We start from the raw sequence: 13,818 nt of genomic DNA on the forward strand, positions 1-13,818 counted from the left end.
GGGTGGGGCAGGGGGCGGTGAGCTGTGCGCTCCAGCTGGCCCCGGACGGGCGCTCATCGCCGCTTACAGTCCCCGAAGAGCCTGTGTCCGGGTGATACGACCTGTGTTTGTGTGGGACCCTAGATACTCTCCACTGAGGGCTATCCTCACACCTGAGACCCCAGGTGGGAGTCAGGCCGAGTCCCCCAGCAGCCTATGGAATATGAGAAACTGTGCGGAGAGTCAGAAGGGAAAGACGGCTTGGACCCTGATGAGGACTGCAGGGTGGGAGGACTCGAGGTGGACCAGGATTACTGACAGGACACTTGGGCTAACTGATAAAAATCAGAATACCCCTCCCTGTTAGTCTCTTGAAAGCCCTTTTTCCCCTGACCTCAGAGGACCCGCCTGGCCTGGGCGCTGGCCATGTCCATGCCTGAGGCAGGAAGGAATCAACCTTGACCTGGAAAGCCTAGGCCTCTGGGGAACTGGGAGAAAGGACAGAGAGAGGAGCACAGGGGCATGACACCTTTTCAGGTCCTGTAGATTACCCAATGGGAATTTTATTTGATTGCAATTAAGACGAAAAGTATTGGGCACAAAGATCTAATGAACAAATTCTATTTATCTTCTGTCTAATTTTTTGCACATTCGAGAAACCAGGTTGTTCAAGAACCACTGCTTTCTGAGTAACAATGGGTAACTCAGTTCTCTAGAGCTTCAGTTTGTCCTTTGTTAAAACAAGATGATTACAGTAAATGATCTTTGAGTGCAAAACTCCTGTTGTTGAATTATTGACATTTATGTTTGCGGGTTCAAGGGCTAGAGGAGTAATCAGATCTCAGTTAGCCAAAAGGAGTGCCCTCCCACCCACACACTCAAAGAGATAGCAGCAGACTCAAACTTTCTGTGCCTCAATTTCCTTTTCAGTGAAATAGGATGACGACCTTCTGTCGTATTCACTTCTACTTAATGACACTACAGAAAATAGTCGTTGGGACAAATTAGATGCACTTCCAATGACTATTTCCTTCTAATTATCCCACTTTACCTAATCAGAAATATTTCTTGCAGTGATTATTTTTTGGCCCTGTTTACATTTAGAAGTTTCCTTGGCCTAGTCTTTGAATTATCTGGTCAGCTGATTTTATAGTGACCATTTCACTGGCATCACAAAGTTCCTTTAAAATATTACTTGTGTTTAATGACACCTTGCACTGTGAATTCTATAATCCATAAATAATTAACCTTACAATATCTGAGAAGGTATACTTAATAAAACTCACTCTCATGAGTGAACTGAGGCACATTCCATTAGAGTGCTCTATCTGATACAAAACAGCAGGCCTAGCAGCCAAACTCAAGATGCTTAAGGAGAAACAAAAATAGTATGCCAGAATCCTATTACAATGAAGTTCTTATTATGTTAATTTAGATATATTTCCTGCCTAATTCTGTGTCTGGAATTCAAGTATAGGTAGGAAAGCTGATATAGAGAATAACAAAATGAGTACATGATTTCTTCTTCGAAGCCAGCATTATTAAGAGATTACAAAAATCTGACAGTGCAGGTGAAGTTCACATTTTTGTCCTTATGTTTACTTCTTATTTAAAGAACTCCAGTCATCAGGAGTGATAATAAGCTGAAGGAGCCATTTTGAGCCACATGCACTTCTAATAAATAGTGGCAAGAACCTATTTTCCACATAAATATTAGCTGGAACTCCAAATTTTCAGTTCTTTTTAATCTTCTGTAAAAGTAGGTTTACTGTGAAAGACATATAGTAAACAAGCATAGAAGGAAAAAACTATAGCTAATATTTGCCTTGTAAGACACTGTGGCTGTGGGGTCACTCTGCACACAACTGGTAATATTAAAAGCAGCTGTAGGAACTGGGGTTGTAAATGTATGGTAGAGTTTACCTAGCATTCCTGAGGCACCAAATTCAATCCCTGGCATTTGGGAAAAAGAAGGGAGTGAAAGGTCCCAAAATAAAGGATTAGAACCCCTCTAATTTTCTTTTATGTAGGTGAGAATACTATCAAGTCAAAATGAGATTTTCTTGCCTAAGTGAAAATCAGTTAAGTATACAGTACACTTTTTATAAAACTTACAGTTGCAATAGTAGATTCATATACCCAAATTATTGCAAACATACTTTCAAATTTTCCAAAATCTAAACTGAGTAGCTGATTTTTTATTTAAATTAAAATCAGATCAAATCAAAAATTGAATACTTTATTGTCACTACCTGTGTTTTAAGCACTTAGTAACAACATGTGGCCAATGGCTATGGAATCATAGGGCACAAGTCCAATCTCAAATGCATTTGAGTGTTTAATAATTTTTTTGTGACAGAGTCTTTTTTTTTGATACCAGGATTGAACTCATGACCTTGTGCTTGGGAGGCAGGCATGGTGCCACTGGGCTGAATCCCCAGCCCAAGTCTTGCTATATTATCCGTACTGGAGTTGAACTCCTGGAATCAAGCAATACTCCCACCTCAACCTCCCAAGTAGCTAGGATTATAAGTATCCTCCATTGTGTCTGGTTAATAAAATATTTTAAATGATTAAAGAAGATTAAATATACATAGCTGCATTTTTGCAATATTTACATAGGAGTTGTTACATTACTTACAGAGTAACTCAAGTTACACAACCTTATTAGTCTTTTACCTACATAGCTTTGTTTATAGGTTATAAATTATAAACTATAAGTGCTACATAGAATATTTATTTTCTTTACAAAACCCTGATGCTTTTTCTTCTTCTCAGTCAACTTAGTTGCTTCATTCTTCAAATTATTAAAACTTCAGAAAGTTGCATTTGACAATATGTCATATAGAATAAATCTCTCAATTAGTAAGACTGCATTTTAAACAAACTTATGGGATAAACTATCCAAATAAGTGATGTGCTTCAAGATAGTCAAACTGCTCGAGGGATTTTACACAAACTCCTAGCTCTGCTTCCATTATTTTAAATGTTTTTTCTAATTCCTCTTTGAAATTCTTATTTACTCTGATAAACACAACACAGTGTTTTAAGAGTATTCATTTCCCATTCACCAGGAGCAAGGATTAAAGCTTCAACATATTTTGGGGGAGACACAATTTAATCCATAATGAGTATGATGAAAGGAGATTAAATATGCATCTTTCTAGCTCTGTGCCTGGGGATCTTATTCTCTTTGGGCCTCAGTTTCCCCAGGTGAAAAATAAGGATAATAAAAGTACTTGCCTTTTAAATTTAGGGGGATTAAATCAAGTGATATCTGTGCATTTATCCAACAAATATTTACTGATCACTTAGTATATGCCAACCCCTGATCTTGGCCCTGGAGGAACAGTACAGTATTGAATAATACAAACGCCTTGGCATCTGGAAATTATGTCCTACTAAGACAACAAACAAGTTATAATTATATATATTATACTTGCCTTTTAAATTTAGGGGGATTAAATCAAGTGATATCTGTGCATTTATCCAACAAATATTTACTGATCACTTAGTATATGCCAACCCCTGATCTTGGCCCTGGAGGAACAGTACAGTATTGAATAATACAAACGCCTTGGCATCTGGAAATTATGTCCTACTAAGACAACAAACAAGTTATAATTATATATATTATAATTATATATATATATATATCATATGATTCAATATATGTAAAGCACTTAGTATAGTGCTTGACCCATGTTATTCTTTTTCTTCATAATCTATTTCAATTTATGAAGTCATTATATTCCTCCTATAGTATTTACACCTTAGCTTATTCACAGTGTTGATTAAACATGTACCATATACTAAACTTCAAACTATGTATGGAATACATAGGCCTAGAGGGAGAAACAGCCAATATATAACAAAAGAAGGTCATTACAAAGTTTGAACTGTGAAAGAAATTAGTGTGCACTTCAGCCATCAATAACATGCAGATTGGTGTTTAAACATTTATAATGCTTTTTTTTTTTTTTGTACCAGGGATCAAACTCCAGACCTTGTGCTTGCACAGCAGGCAGTAGCACCACTGAATTAAATCCCCGGCTTCCTATAATACTTTTAATTGTAATTTTCAAAATACTTGGGATACTTTGTATTTAAGTACTTGAAAATTGAGTAATAGTAGTATATTTCAGGTAAAACTATAAAATAGCACCAGTAATGCTTCACTTACAGGTTTATAACAGACTTGTCCCCACTGGAGATACCCTTAGAAATATTTTATCAACTGTGAAAGGGAAAGAACTATTACTTTAGACAAGTAATAACTATTATACTTGTCAAAGATTCATAGTTTAGAGTAAGAACTCTAGAATTAGACATACTAAACTCCTATTCCACCTTTGCCACCCTAACCCTTGTGTGCCCTTATCAAATTACCTACCTCTCTCTGATAAGATGATCTATTCTCATCCATAATAAGCCCTATATGAGTATTTGTCAAATTCAAACAAGATAAATACATAAATCAGGCTTTTATATGCTTAATTTGAATTTTTGAAAAGAAATTACTACCCATCACTACAAGAAACTAAAGCATTCCAAGAATAAAAAATTTACTCACAATTTCAGGAAAGATTTTGGCATTAGAGAATAGAGTTAACTGACTTGGTAAGATTAAGTACTAAATTTGTAGGATTAAGAATTTAGAACTAGGGCCAGGAATTTAGCTCAGTAGTGCAGCCACCTGCCTTGCAAGCAGACAGTCCCAAATTCGATCCCCGGGACCCCCCCAAAAAAAGAATTTAGTACTAGATTCTTCTGTTTATCTTTGTTTAATAACAAATATTTTTAAATTTCTTCTGTTTAATTTTCATGTTTTAAGATTTGTGAATGAAAGTACTTGAAAATAAAATTGATTTCTTTCTTTCTTTCTTTGTTTTTCCCAGATATCACCGCAGTATAGCTTCTACAGTTTATAATTGTTACAGTTCAGACCTAGAGTATCCTCCCAAAGTCTTGTGTATTCAGAGATGGGGCTTTTGGAAGGTGAATGTATCATGGAAACTGACTTGCTGTCTTGCTGTTAGGAGGTGAGGCCTAGCTGGAGATAGGCCACTGAGCATGTGACGGGGTATACTTCTCCTCCAGGATCCTCTCTTTACTCTCCACTTCCTGGCCACCATGATGTGAGCAGCTTTCCCCCACCAGACCCTTCCATTGTGCTCCTCCTTCCTTAGAGCAAACTGACTATAAACTGAAGCTTCTAAAAACTGAAACCTTTAAAACTGTGAGGTGAAATGAACCTCTCCTCCTATAAGTTTAAGTGTCCTATTTTGTCCTACGGACAAGGAAACAACTAAAAACATAATGTGTCCATCTAGGTCCTGGGTCAACTATATATTGGAAATGAAAGCTTGCCATTTCCATGGTTCTTTGTACCTGTACCAGTCCAAACCTCTCCTCTAGGTTAAGGAATAGTAGAATTATGCAGATTCTGCAAGAAGGAAGGAAATTATGGCCTGCCCAAATTTGGAAAAGCCTATCAGGTATTCCTATCAGAGACCCCTGAGGTAGGTTCTGATCTCCTTCCCAGGTTACAGTGAATGCAGGGTTGAAGAAAAACTCAAAGAGAGAATTAAAGAAAAACATGGAGAGCCAGGATGGCCAGTGCTGAACAACAAGAAAAGGCCCTGGCCCGTCCAAGCCGCTGCTATTTATTGATGAAGTCATGGTCCAGTTGGAGTAAAGGGGATACTTGAGGGGATGTGTAGTAGCTATGCACACATTACTTATATAAACAAGCAAACAACCTTGTCCTTCTAGTTAAGAGGGTTTTAATTGTAGGATCACAATTTGAATAAGAGTCACTATGACCTCAGCACATAGGCTTTGGCCATACTCAAGTCTTAAAACACGCCAATTGTGTCATTAACTCTTCACAGTCTGCATGGCTTACAGCCTGTTTGGGGCATAATAAATAAGGCGGTCCCCCACAATTCCAATTATGCATTTAATGGTATATAATATATTACCTCAACATTTGCTGACTTAATCATTACATTCTGTCTCTTTATTTCTGTGCATTCTAAATTTGAGAAGGGCTTGACTGCTTAATTTAGGCTGAGGGTTTCTCATGTAACTGTAGAGAAAAAAGTGGCTGGTGAGCACCTGTAATACCAGCTACATGGATGACCAAGGCAAGAAGATCACTTCAGTCAAGGAATCTGAGACCAGTCTAAGCAATGTAACAAGACCCCATTTCCAAAACAGTGTCTAGGATTAAGAAGGGGTGGGTAGGTAACTGGCTAGTAGATGGGGCTGTCCCATCATATCTCCCTCCTCCCCAACCATACTTTTTTCATATGTAATCTGTCTTTGTGAGCTGGTTTGTATACCTCATAGTATGGCAGCTTCAGCCAGACAAACTATTTATATGGAGCCTACACGTTTCCAGATCAAGTGTTCCAGAGAACCAGGTGATTTTCCTTTGGATAACCTACCCTTGGAAATCACATCTTGTCACTTCTATACTGTTTTGATCCACACCATCACAAAAGCCTATCTCTCTGAGAGGAATGCTAAAAGTCTCCTTGTAAGAACAGCTTGTGTGCAAACAGGGACCTGTTTGCCATTTGGAAGATACAGTCTTGTCAAGGGGTTAGTCCACAGGGTTAAAATAAAGAATATAACCCACTCTTTTAAAATAAGTTTGAATGTTTGCCGACTCTCATCACAGAAAAAGAATTTTCAGGATGCATCAGAAGTAAGGATTTATTAGGCAAAGATGGAACAAAAGCATGTATTACAGAGTGAAAGCAGAAAGCAGCCTTCATTGTAAAGCAAAAGCAAACAGCCCCCAGTCAAGTGAACCTGAGAGGGCATCCAAAAAGGCTTGCACAGAAGAGACTCCCAGCTTAGGGCTTTTATACTCAAAACATAACTACATTGCTAAAATTATCACTATAAACACAATAAAGATGTTTATTAGAGATGTTTATTTAATGTATTAATATATTTATTAAATGTAATAAATAGAGACATTGAGAGGGGTATGTATGGATATCTTATTCCTGGGCAAGAAAATTCTGCCAATCTAGTGAGGCCTCACTGGGTCATCAGTGAGTTGTTCACTGACTGATTCTCTCTTGGCTTGGTTTTCTGCTACCTGCCTGTAACTCCCTTTGCCCTGCATGTAGCCTCCACACATACACAAATTGCTAGTCTTCTACACCTTACTTTCTCAACTGGGTCAATTTATAACTTAGGCAATTTTAGCTGTCTCCTGGAAGTTGGAGTCCTTTTATGAAGAACGGTTGTTAATTATGATTCCCTTCCTTCTTTATTTCTTTTATCCTACTTCAGTCTTACACACAGAATTAGGAAGAGGTCTATGTAACTATTCTTATCACTTTTATATGTCTAGTTCCTCTAAAATAAGCTGTTAAGTAGTACACTTGACATAAACTATTGACACCAAAATAAAACACAAACAACCAAGTTGAGAATCCCCTCTAAAAATTTAGAGAGTGTGTATAATTCAGTTTAGATTTAGGTTGAAACCTAAATACATCCTCAGTGTATCAATTTTTAAAGTTGCTGATGATTATTCTGAATATAAAAGTATCTTCTAAATTGTTTTCAGTGTGGCTTAAATGAAGTACATTTTCTTTTCTTTTATTTATTTCTTTTATTTATTTATTTTGGGGGGGTTGAGACAAGGTCTCACTATGTCGTTGAGACTGACCTGGAACTCACTATGTAGCCCAGGCTGGTCTCGAACTCACAGCAATCCTCCTGCTTCAGCCTCCCCAGTGCTGGGATTATAGGTGTGCGCCACCACGCCTGGTCTCTTTTAATATTTTTGAAAAACGGTGATTCCTATAAAAAAGTATTAATGCCCAGCCAGAATATTAAATTAGCCATAACATACCATTTTGTAATGTAGCTTAAATATCTTAAAAATTTAGGAGACTACCAAATTAGACTAGTTTCATGGAATATTTACAAAGAGCAGTGAAAGAATTATATATTTGAAACAAAAGACTTTTGAGCCTGTCGGAGCCATGTAATGATTTAGCTATTATAAGAATACCATGTTAAAAATTATAATAGACATGGAATAATTAATGGATAGAAATTTTTTTAATTTGAAAAAATTTGCTCTAAGACTATTAATGGTGTGTTGCATCTTGCAGTTATGTAATGTTTGAAATTTATATAAAGTGTATTTTTTACTTTTATATTCAGGTAAAACTTTTTGAAATATGGATTATAGCCAAGAGGAGAATATAACCAAATAAATATTCTATAGCCTAGCATGTGGTACATGATGTAGTCCTACCTACTTGGGAGCCTGAGAGGGTGGATCTCTAAGCCCAGCAGTTTGAGACCAGTCTGGGCAACACAGTGAGACTCTCAAAACCAAACTACTAAACCAGTGTTCTATAAAATTCTAGGGATCACAATTTTTTTTCCTTTTTTTTCGGTTCCAAAAATACATTGAGGTCATGGTTCAACATTACATTTCATTAGCCTCCTACAGTATGGCTGGATACTTTAAAACCATGACTTCTTGCCAGTTTGGCACTGAACCCAACCATGTAATGTAACTTTAAGATAGAGAGGGTAACTCTCATAATACTGTACACTGCCAAACACCTGTGCAGGTCCACCCTGCTTTCTTTACTTTTAGATAAACAAATTAAAAACAAAACCAAAAATAACCTGAAGTAAAAAAATTTAAAGACTACAGTGAATTTTGCCTTTTTCCGTAACAATAGACATTGAATTTGCCATTTATCCAAGATTCATCTAAACAATAGATTATCTTGTAACTCAATAAATGATTTCCAAATAGTACATGATATCATTAGTAATCCTCTAAATAATAAAAGTATGTGGCTTTTTACTTCTCATTACCTAGCTATGTATTGAAAAGTTTGATGCTAGAGTTAAAGAATACACATTAAATATTGTTCATTTTCAAACACAAAAAACAAATCATTAAAAAAACTAAGTTTCTCCTTGGAATGAGTAGCCAACTATTGCTTTAAAATTGTCACTACCAATTTCTAACACCATATTAATTTACCTTCTTATTTCAAATAGATATAACAATTTTTAAATCAGATACATAAAAGAGCCTCATTGTGTTGCTTTATTTAATTTGAATAATCTTAAAAGAATATTAATTCTTTCTGAAGTCAACTCATAACACATAAGCTTTGTTACCTCAGAAACCATGGGCTATATCTAGGGGTTAGTATCCAGTGACCTTCCAAGAATACAAGTAAGCCAGTGTTAAGCACCAGCTATTAATCTGTAATGTCACCAGAAACTTGGCATTTCAAATACAGTTCTAAGCAGGAGCTCCTAATGTAATGCCATAGCTCCAGATCTTTTGGTTTATGGAAGGGAGAATATGTGCATGAAAGGTTGTACTCAGGAGAGTTATATGAGAGATTCATTCATGATAGATAACGAGACCTGAGAGAAAGCACATAGGCCAGAGTAGAAATTTGGAATGTTAAAAAATTTTGCCTTAGTGCAAACAGCATGACCAAACCATTTTTGTGAAGATATAGTCTAACCTCTGAAAGGGAATTGGGAAATCTTTAGGCAGGAGGAAAAGAAGCAATATAAATTTGATAGGACAGTTATTTTTCTTTTCTCGTTGAGTTCATTGGTACATTTTAGGCATACAGTACAGTTACATTCATCATTGGGATCTTGTACCTTGACATGACAGGTCTTGATTCTCATTTTTCCCCCTTATACCTGCCCTCCCTTCACTCCCTCCTCCCCTCCCCATTTACTAACACTTTATTTCCATTTTTTCATTGTCTCATATTTTTTCTTTTCCCTTATTACCTTTCCCCTACCCTTCCCACTTTCCCTACACCTTTAGCCCTTTTCTTCCTATTTCACATTGTCAGTTATATCATTAGGATCTTATGCACAGTTATTAAGTTATTTTGGAATTTGAAAAAAAATTTTAAATGGACTTTGGGTACTTGTTTTCCACACAGATCCATTCAGTCATTACAGATTTTCAAAGTAAATGAACTTATATTGATGTAGGAATATTAATATACAATTGTTTACTTCTATACTGTTTCTATTTAGATTTGAAAATAAATATTCAGTGCTAAAACCATAGGAAGAAGAAAATGGAGTAAAGCTAATCTTCCCTGGGCTTACACCAACCCAGTCATTCGAACCCACAGGATATTTATCATGTATCTGTGGCTCATGATTCAGAAAGGAGCTCCTCAGTTCTTTTCCTTCTCCTTTAACAGTGGAAGTTGCTTTGTATGTCCTTAAATTGATCTGTGGAAATACCTGAGAATATGATGTCCCTACCATGGCCTTCATGTGGTGAAGGCAGGAATTTAGTTTTATCAGGTAAATAAGAACTGCATAAGGAAACATTGATGAAACACACACACACACACACACACACACACACACACACACACACTATCCCTTATGTTTTAAAAATTCTTACTTTACAAAACCACCCTTGGCTTAAGGTTAAAGAACAAATTCATTCAAGGAATGAAAAGCCCATGCTGATCAGAAAACTTCCAGAGCATGGGCAAAGAGCAAAGCTATAAAATCACTTCACCTAAAGGAGTTAACAAAATGCTTTCAAGGTTTTGAAATTAATTTCAATAACATCTTAAGGTTTTCCAGGGAACAAATGCTTGAAAGTTTTACAGTCAAATTATTCTAGACAGCCAAGTTAGTTAGAAAATATTATAAGGCAGTTAGGCAGGGCCAGGCCCTGAGCAAAAAGACAACAGAGGCACATCTACTAAAAGGCCAGGATTCCAAAAGGAAGAAGTACTACACTCACATACTTCCGTGAGTGGAGATCAAAACCTCCCTAGTCCATTCCTTCCAAGAAACATCCTTCTTTGGTCCTTTTACACTTGCTACATGACTACTTTCCTCATTTTATCTTCATTTAATCAATATTACCTAAATAACTATACTTCTTGTAATCTAATTGGTTGTTCATAGTTTTTTCCCACCTCGTGATTTCCCATTGGATCATTATTACCTAAGAGACTATACTTGTAATCTAAAAACTGTACTTTGTCCCACCTTGCACCCACCTCACTTACTGGCTTTGTCCAATAAAACACCTTTGAGAAGTGAGGTGGGTGGGCAACCTACTTTCTGGTCACCCCTCTGTCAGTCTTAGAAGCTATCTTTTTTTTTTTTAAACTGGGGATCAAACTCAGGACCTTGCGTTTTTGAGGTAGGTGGTGGCACCACTGAGCTAAATCCCTAGCCCTAAAGCTATCTTTTCTTCAAAAAATTTTTTCTACTCTTAATGGCTATTGTCCCTAAAATTCATTCCTCAATTTTAGAGGACAGAAACTCAGCATTTTGCATATCTAGCAGATTGGGAGTTGTAATATTTCCCTTATATTATTTGGATTACTTCTTGCCCTATATTAATATCCTACAGATTTTGATTAATACTGTGTTTGATCTGTCTACAGGGAAACTGATATATAATTGTAAAAATGTGGAGTCTCAATATAAATATCAAATCAACCTGGATGTTGTTATGTCTATTTTTTTTTTTGTCTTCTTGGGTTTTTTTTATTTTTATTTGTTTGTTTATTTGGTACTGGGGATGGAATTCGGGACCTTGCAGTTGTGAGGCAGGCAGCATCACTACTGAGCTAAATGCTCAGCCCCTAATGTCTATTTTTCTGACAGTCATTTTTATACTATCTATTGAAGAGACATTGAGTCCATTTCATGAGGCACAAATAGATTTTAACCATATCTTCTTCCAACATGTATATTCTCTTATTTGATCCACACATAGAAAAAAGTAAACATATAAAAATAAAATCATATGAAGTCTTGTAGTAGTTTTTGAACAATTATGTTGTTTGTTTGTTTGTTTGTTTTGGTACTGGGGATTGAATTTGGGTCCTTGTGCTTGCAAGGCAGGCGGTGGAATCACTGAGCTAAATCCCCAGTCTCAGTTTTTGAACAGTTAAAGAGCAACAGAGAGGAGCAAAATGGTATTTCAGTTCTTACATCTGAAGATCCTCCGTTAGGGTCAATGCTCCCCAGCAGCCACCCCATTCTTTGCCACCAGCTGGAATGCATCAGGCACATCATGACTGCTTCAGAAAATATTGCTTTGACTGAAGAAAACTGCAGGAACAGACCTATGTCAAATGATTCTGCCCTGTAGCCTCTACTGATGACTGTGCTCCACTGCAGCCTGCCTTATTCAGGTTAGCAAGGGACATCTCCCCTACCCATAATGAAACAGAAAGTATGACTTTGCACGTATGCAATTCCATCTTTTCTCCTTTACTGGTAACCTCTGCATACCTCTAGCAGGTACAGTGCATGTGCTGTTCCCTGTGTTGCAGCATAGGTCCTAATACAGACTCTTCCAGAAAGCATATTCTGGCCTATTTGTGATTCCCTTATTGTTTACATAGACTTTGTTTCCATTTTTTTTCTCATATAAATTTCATTCTCTTCTTTCCTTTCCCCAACCCCTCCCACTTTTCCTTCCCCTTAGCCCCTTTTCTTCCTATTTGACATTATCTATTATACCTTTTGTCCTTATTTACACTCAGTTTCTCATACCAGAAACTACTTAGTATTTACACATGTGTTATATTTATTTCACTTAACAGCATCTCCTCCTTCAGCTACCTGCCTGCCTGAGATCACCCAGCAGGTGCGCGACCTCCTAGACTGCGTGACAACAGACTCAGTAAGGAAGGTAGCTACACAGGTGCCCTTGAAACACCCCTACAACCTGCCCCACCCCGTTCTCAAACCTCCTGATTGGCCAGTCCTTAGACCAACTCTGCAGAGGCATAGGTTCTCATGAAGGGTAGTTTTCTGAGCTCCCAACTTTGAACATATTTAAAGAAAGGGCAGGGGAAACCTGTAATAGAACTGAGTGGAGTTCAACCCTGAGGGTAGGGAAACTCAAGTTAGGCCTTGTGGACTGTGTTCAGTCTCAGTCGTGGGGAACTGCCATTGGCTAGCTGAGACCAGGGGATTCGGTTCTGCATATGGCTGTACATGTGGTATAATATGAGAACAGAGATAGTCTGAAAGAGGCCCTTCAAATTCTTTACTCTCTCTCTCTCTCTCTCTCTCTCTTTCTTTTCCTCATTCCACCCTAAAATTCCTTTCTTTTTTCTGTCCTCTCTCTCTAACTCAGTCTCTTGCTCCACCATATTATCCCTCACCTCCCTTTTTATTCTGGCTCCTGCCCTAACTCAGACTTCTTCTTTTATTATTTTTTGTTTTTAGGAGGGGTTTCTCTTTATGTTCTTTGCTCCAGTCATTTTACCTCACTCATGGCTCTGTACCTTCAAGGGAAGGCAAGCACCTGTTATTATTAAGGGGATATATTCTTATCCTTATTCCTGTACTCTCTCTATCCCCCCTGAAGTTAATGGCTTTGTAAAGATAGTAAGGTAATTCCACATCCTCTGGATTCACTTCAAACCTGCTCCAATTCTTTCACTTATCTAAACCTCTCATTCTAAGTCTAACCCCCCATCCTAAATGGTAAAGATGCTATATTGAAAAGCATATTCACTGCAAACATATTATGGGCTGCTTCTTGAAATTAATTTAATTCACATGAGTTAAAGGTGATACATTAATGAATACCACAAGTGGTCAGTTTGCAAGCTGTGCCTGATCCTATTGAGCTGCTGAATGTATCAATTGGATCTCATTCTATCTAACCCCCCATCCTAAATGGTAAAGATGCTATATTGAAAAGCATATTCACTGCAAACATATTATGGGCTGCTTCTTGAAATTAATTTAATTCACATGAGTTAAAGGTGATACATTAATGAATACCACACATGT

At 37.1% G+C, this 13,818-nt stretch overlaps 1 protein-coding gene across 1 annotated transcript in view; it reads right to left on the reverse strand.

Annotated features, from left to right (window-relative positions):
* Me1 (malic enzyme 1) overlaps positions 1 to 1,289 on the reverse strand; it is a 160,194-nt gene extending 158,905 nt beyond the window's left edge. The window contains exons 1-2 of the mRNA XM_010631170.2: positions 1,266 to 1,289; positions 68 to 193 (exon numbers count right to left, since the gene is read on the reverse strand). Coding sequence (XP_010629472.1) covers positions 68 to 193; positions 1,266 to 1,289 — 150 coding nt within the window. The remainder of the gene's footprint in view (positions 1 to 67; positions 194 to 1,265) is intronic.
* Between the last annotated feature and the right edge of the window lie 12,529 nt (positions 1,290 to 13,818).

This window comes from Fukomys damarensis, unplaced genomic scaffold (assembly GCF_012274545.1).
Source record: "Fukomys damarensis isolate Sample0158 unplaced genomic scaffold, DMR_v1.0_HiC HiC_scaffold_14, whole genome shotgun sequence".
Taxonomy (NCBI): Eukaryota; Metazoa; Chordata; class Mammalia; order Rodentia; family Bathyergidae; genus Fukomys; species Fukomys damarensis.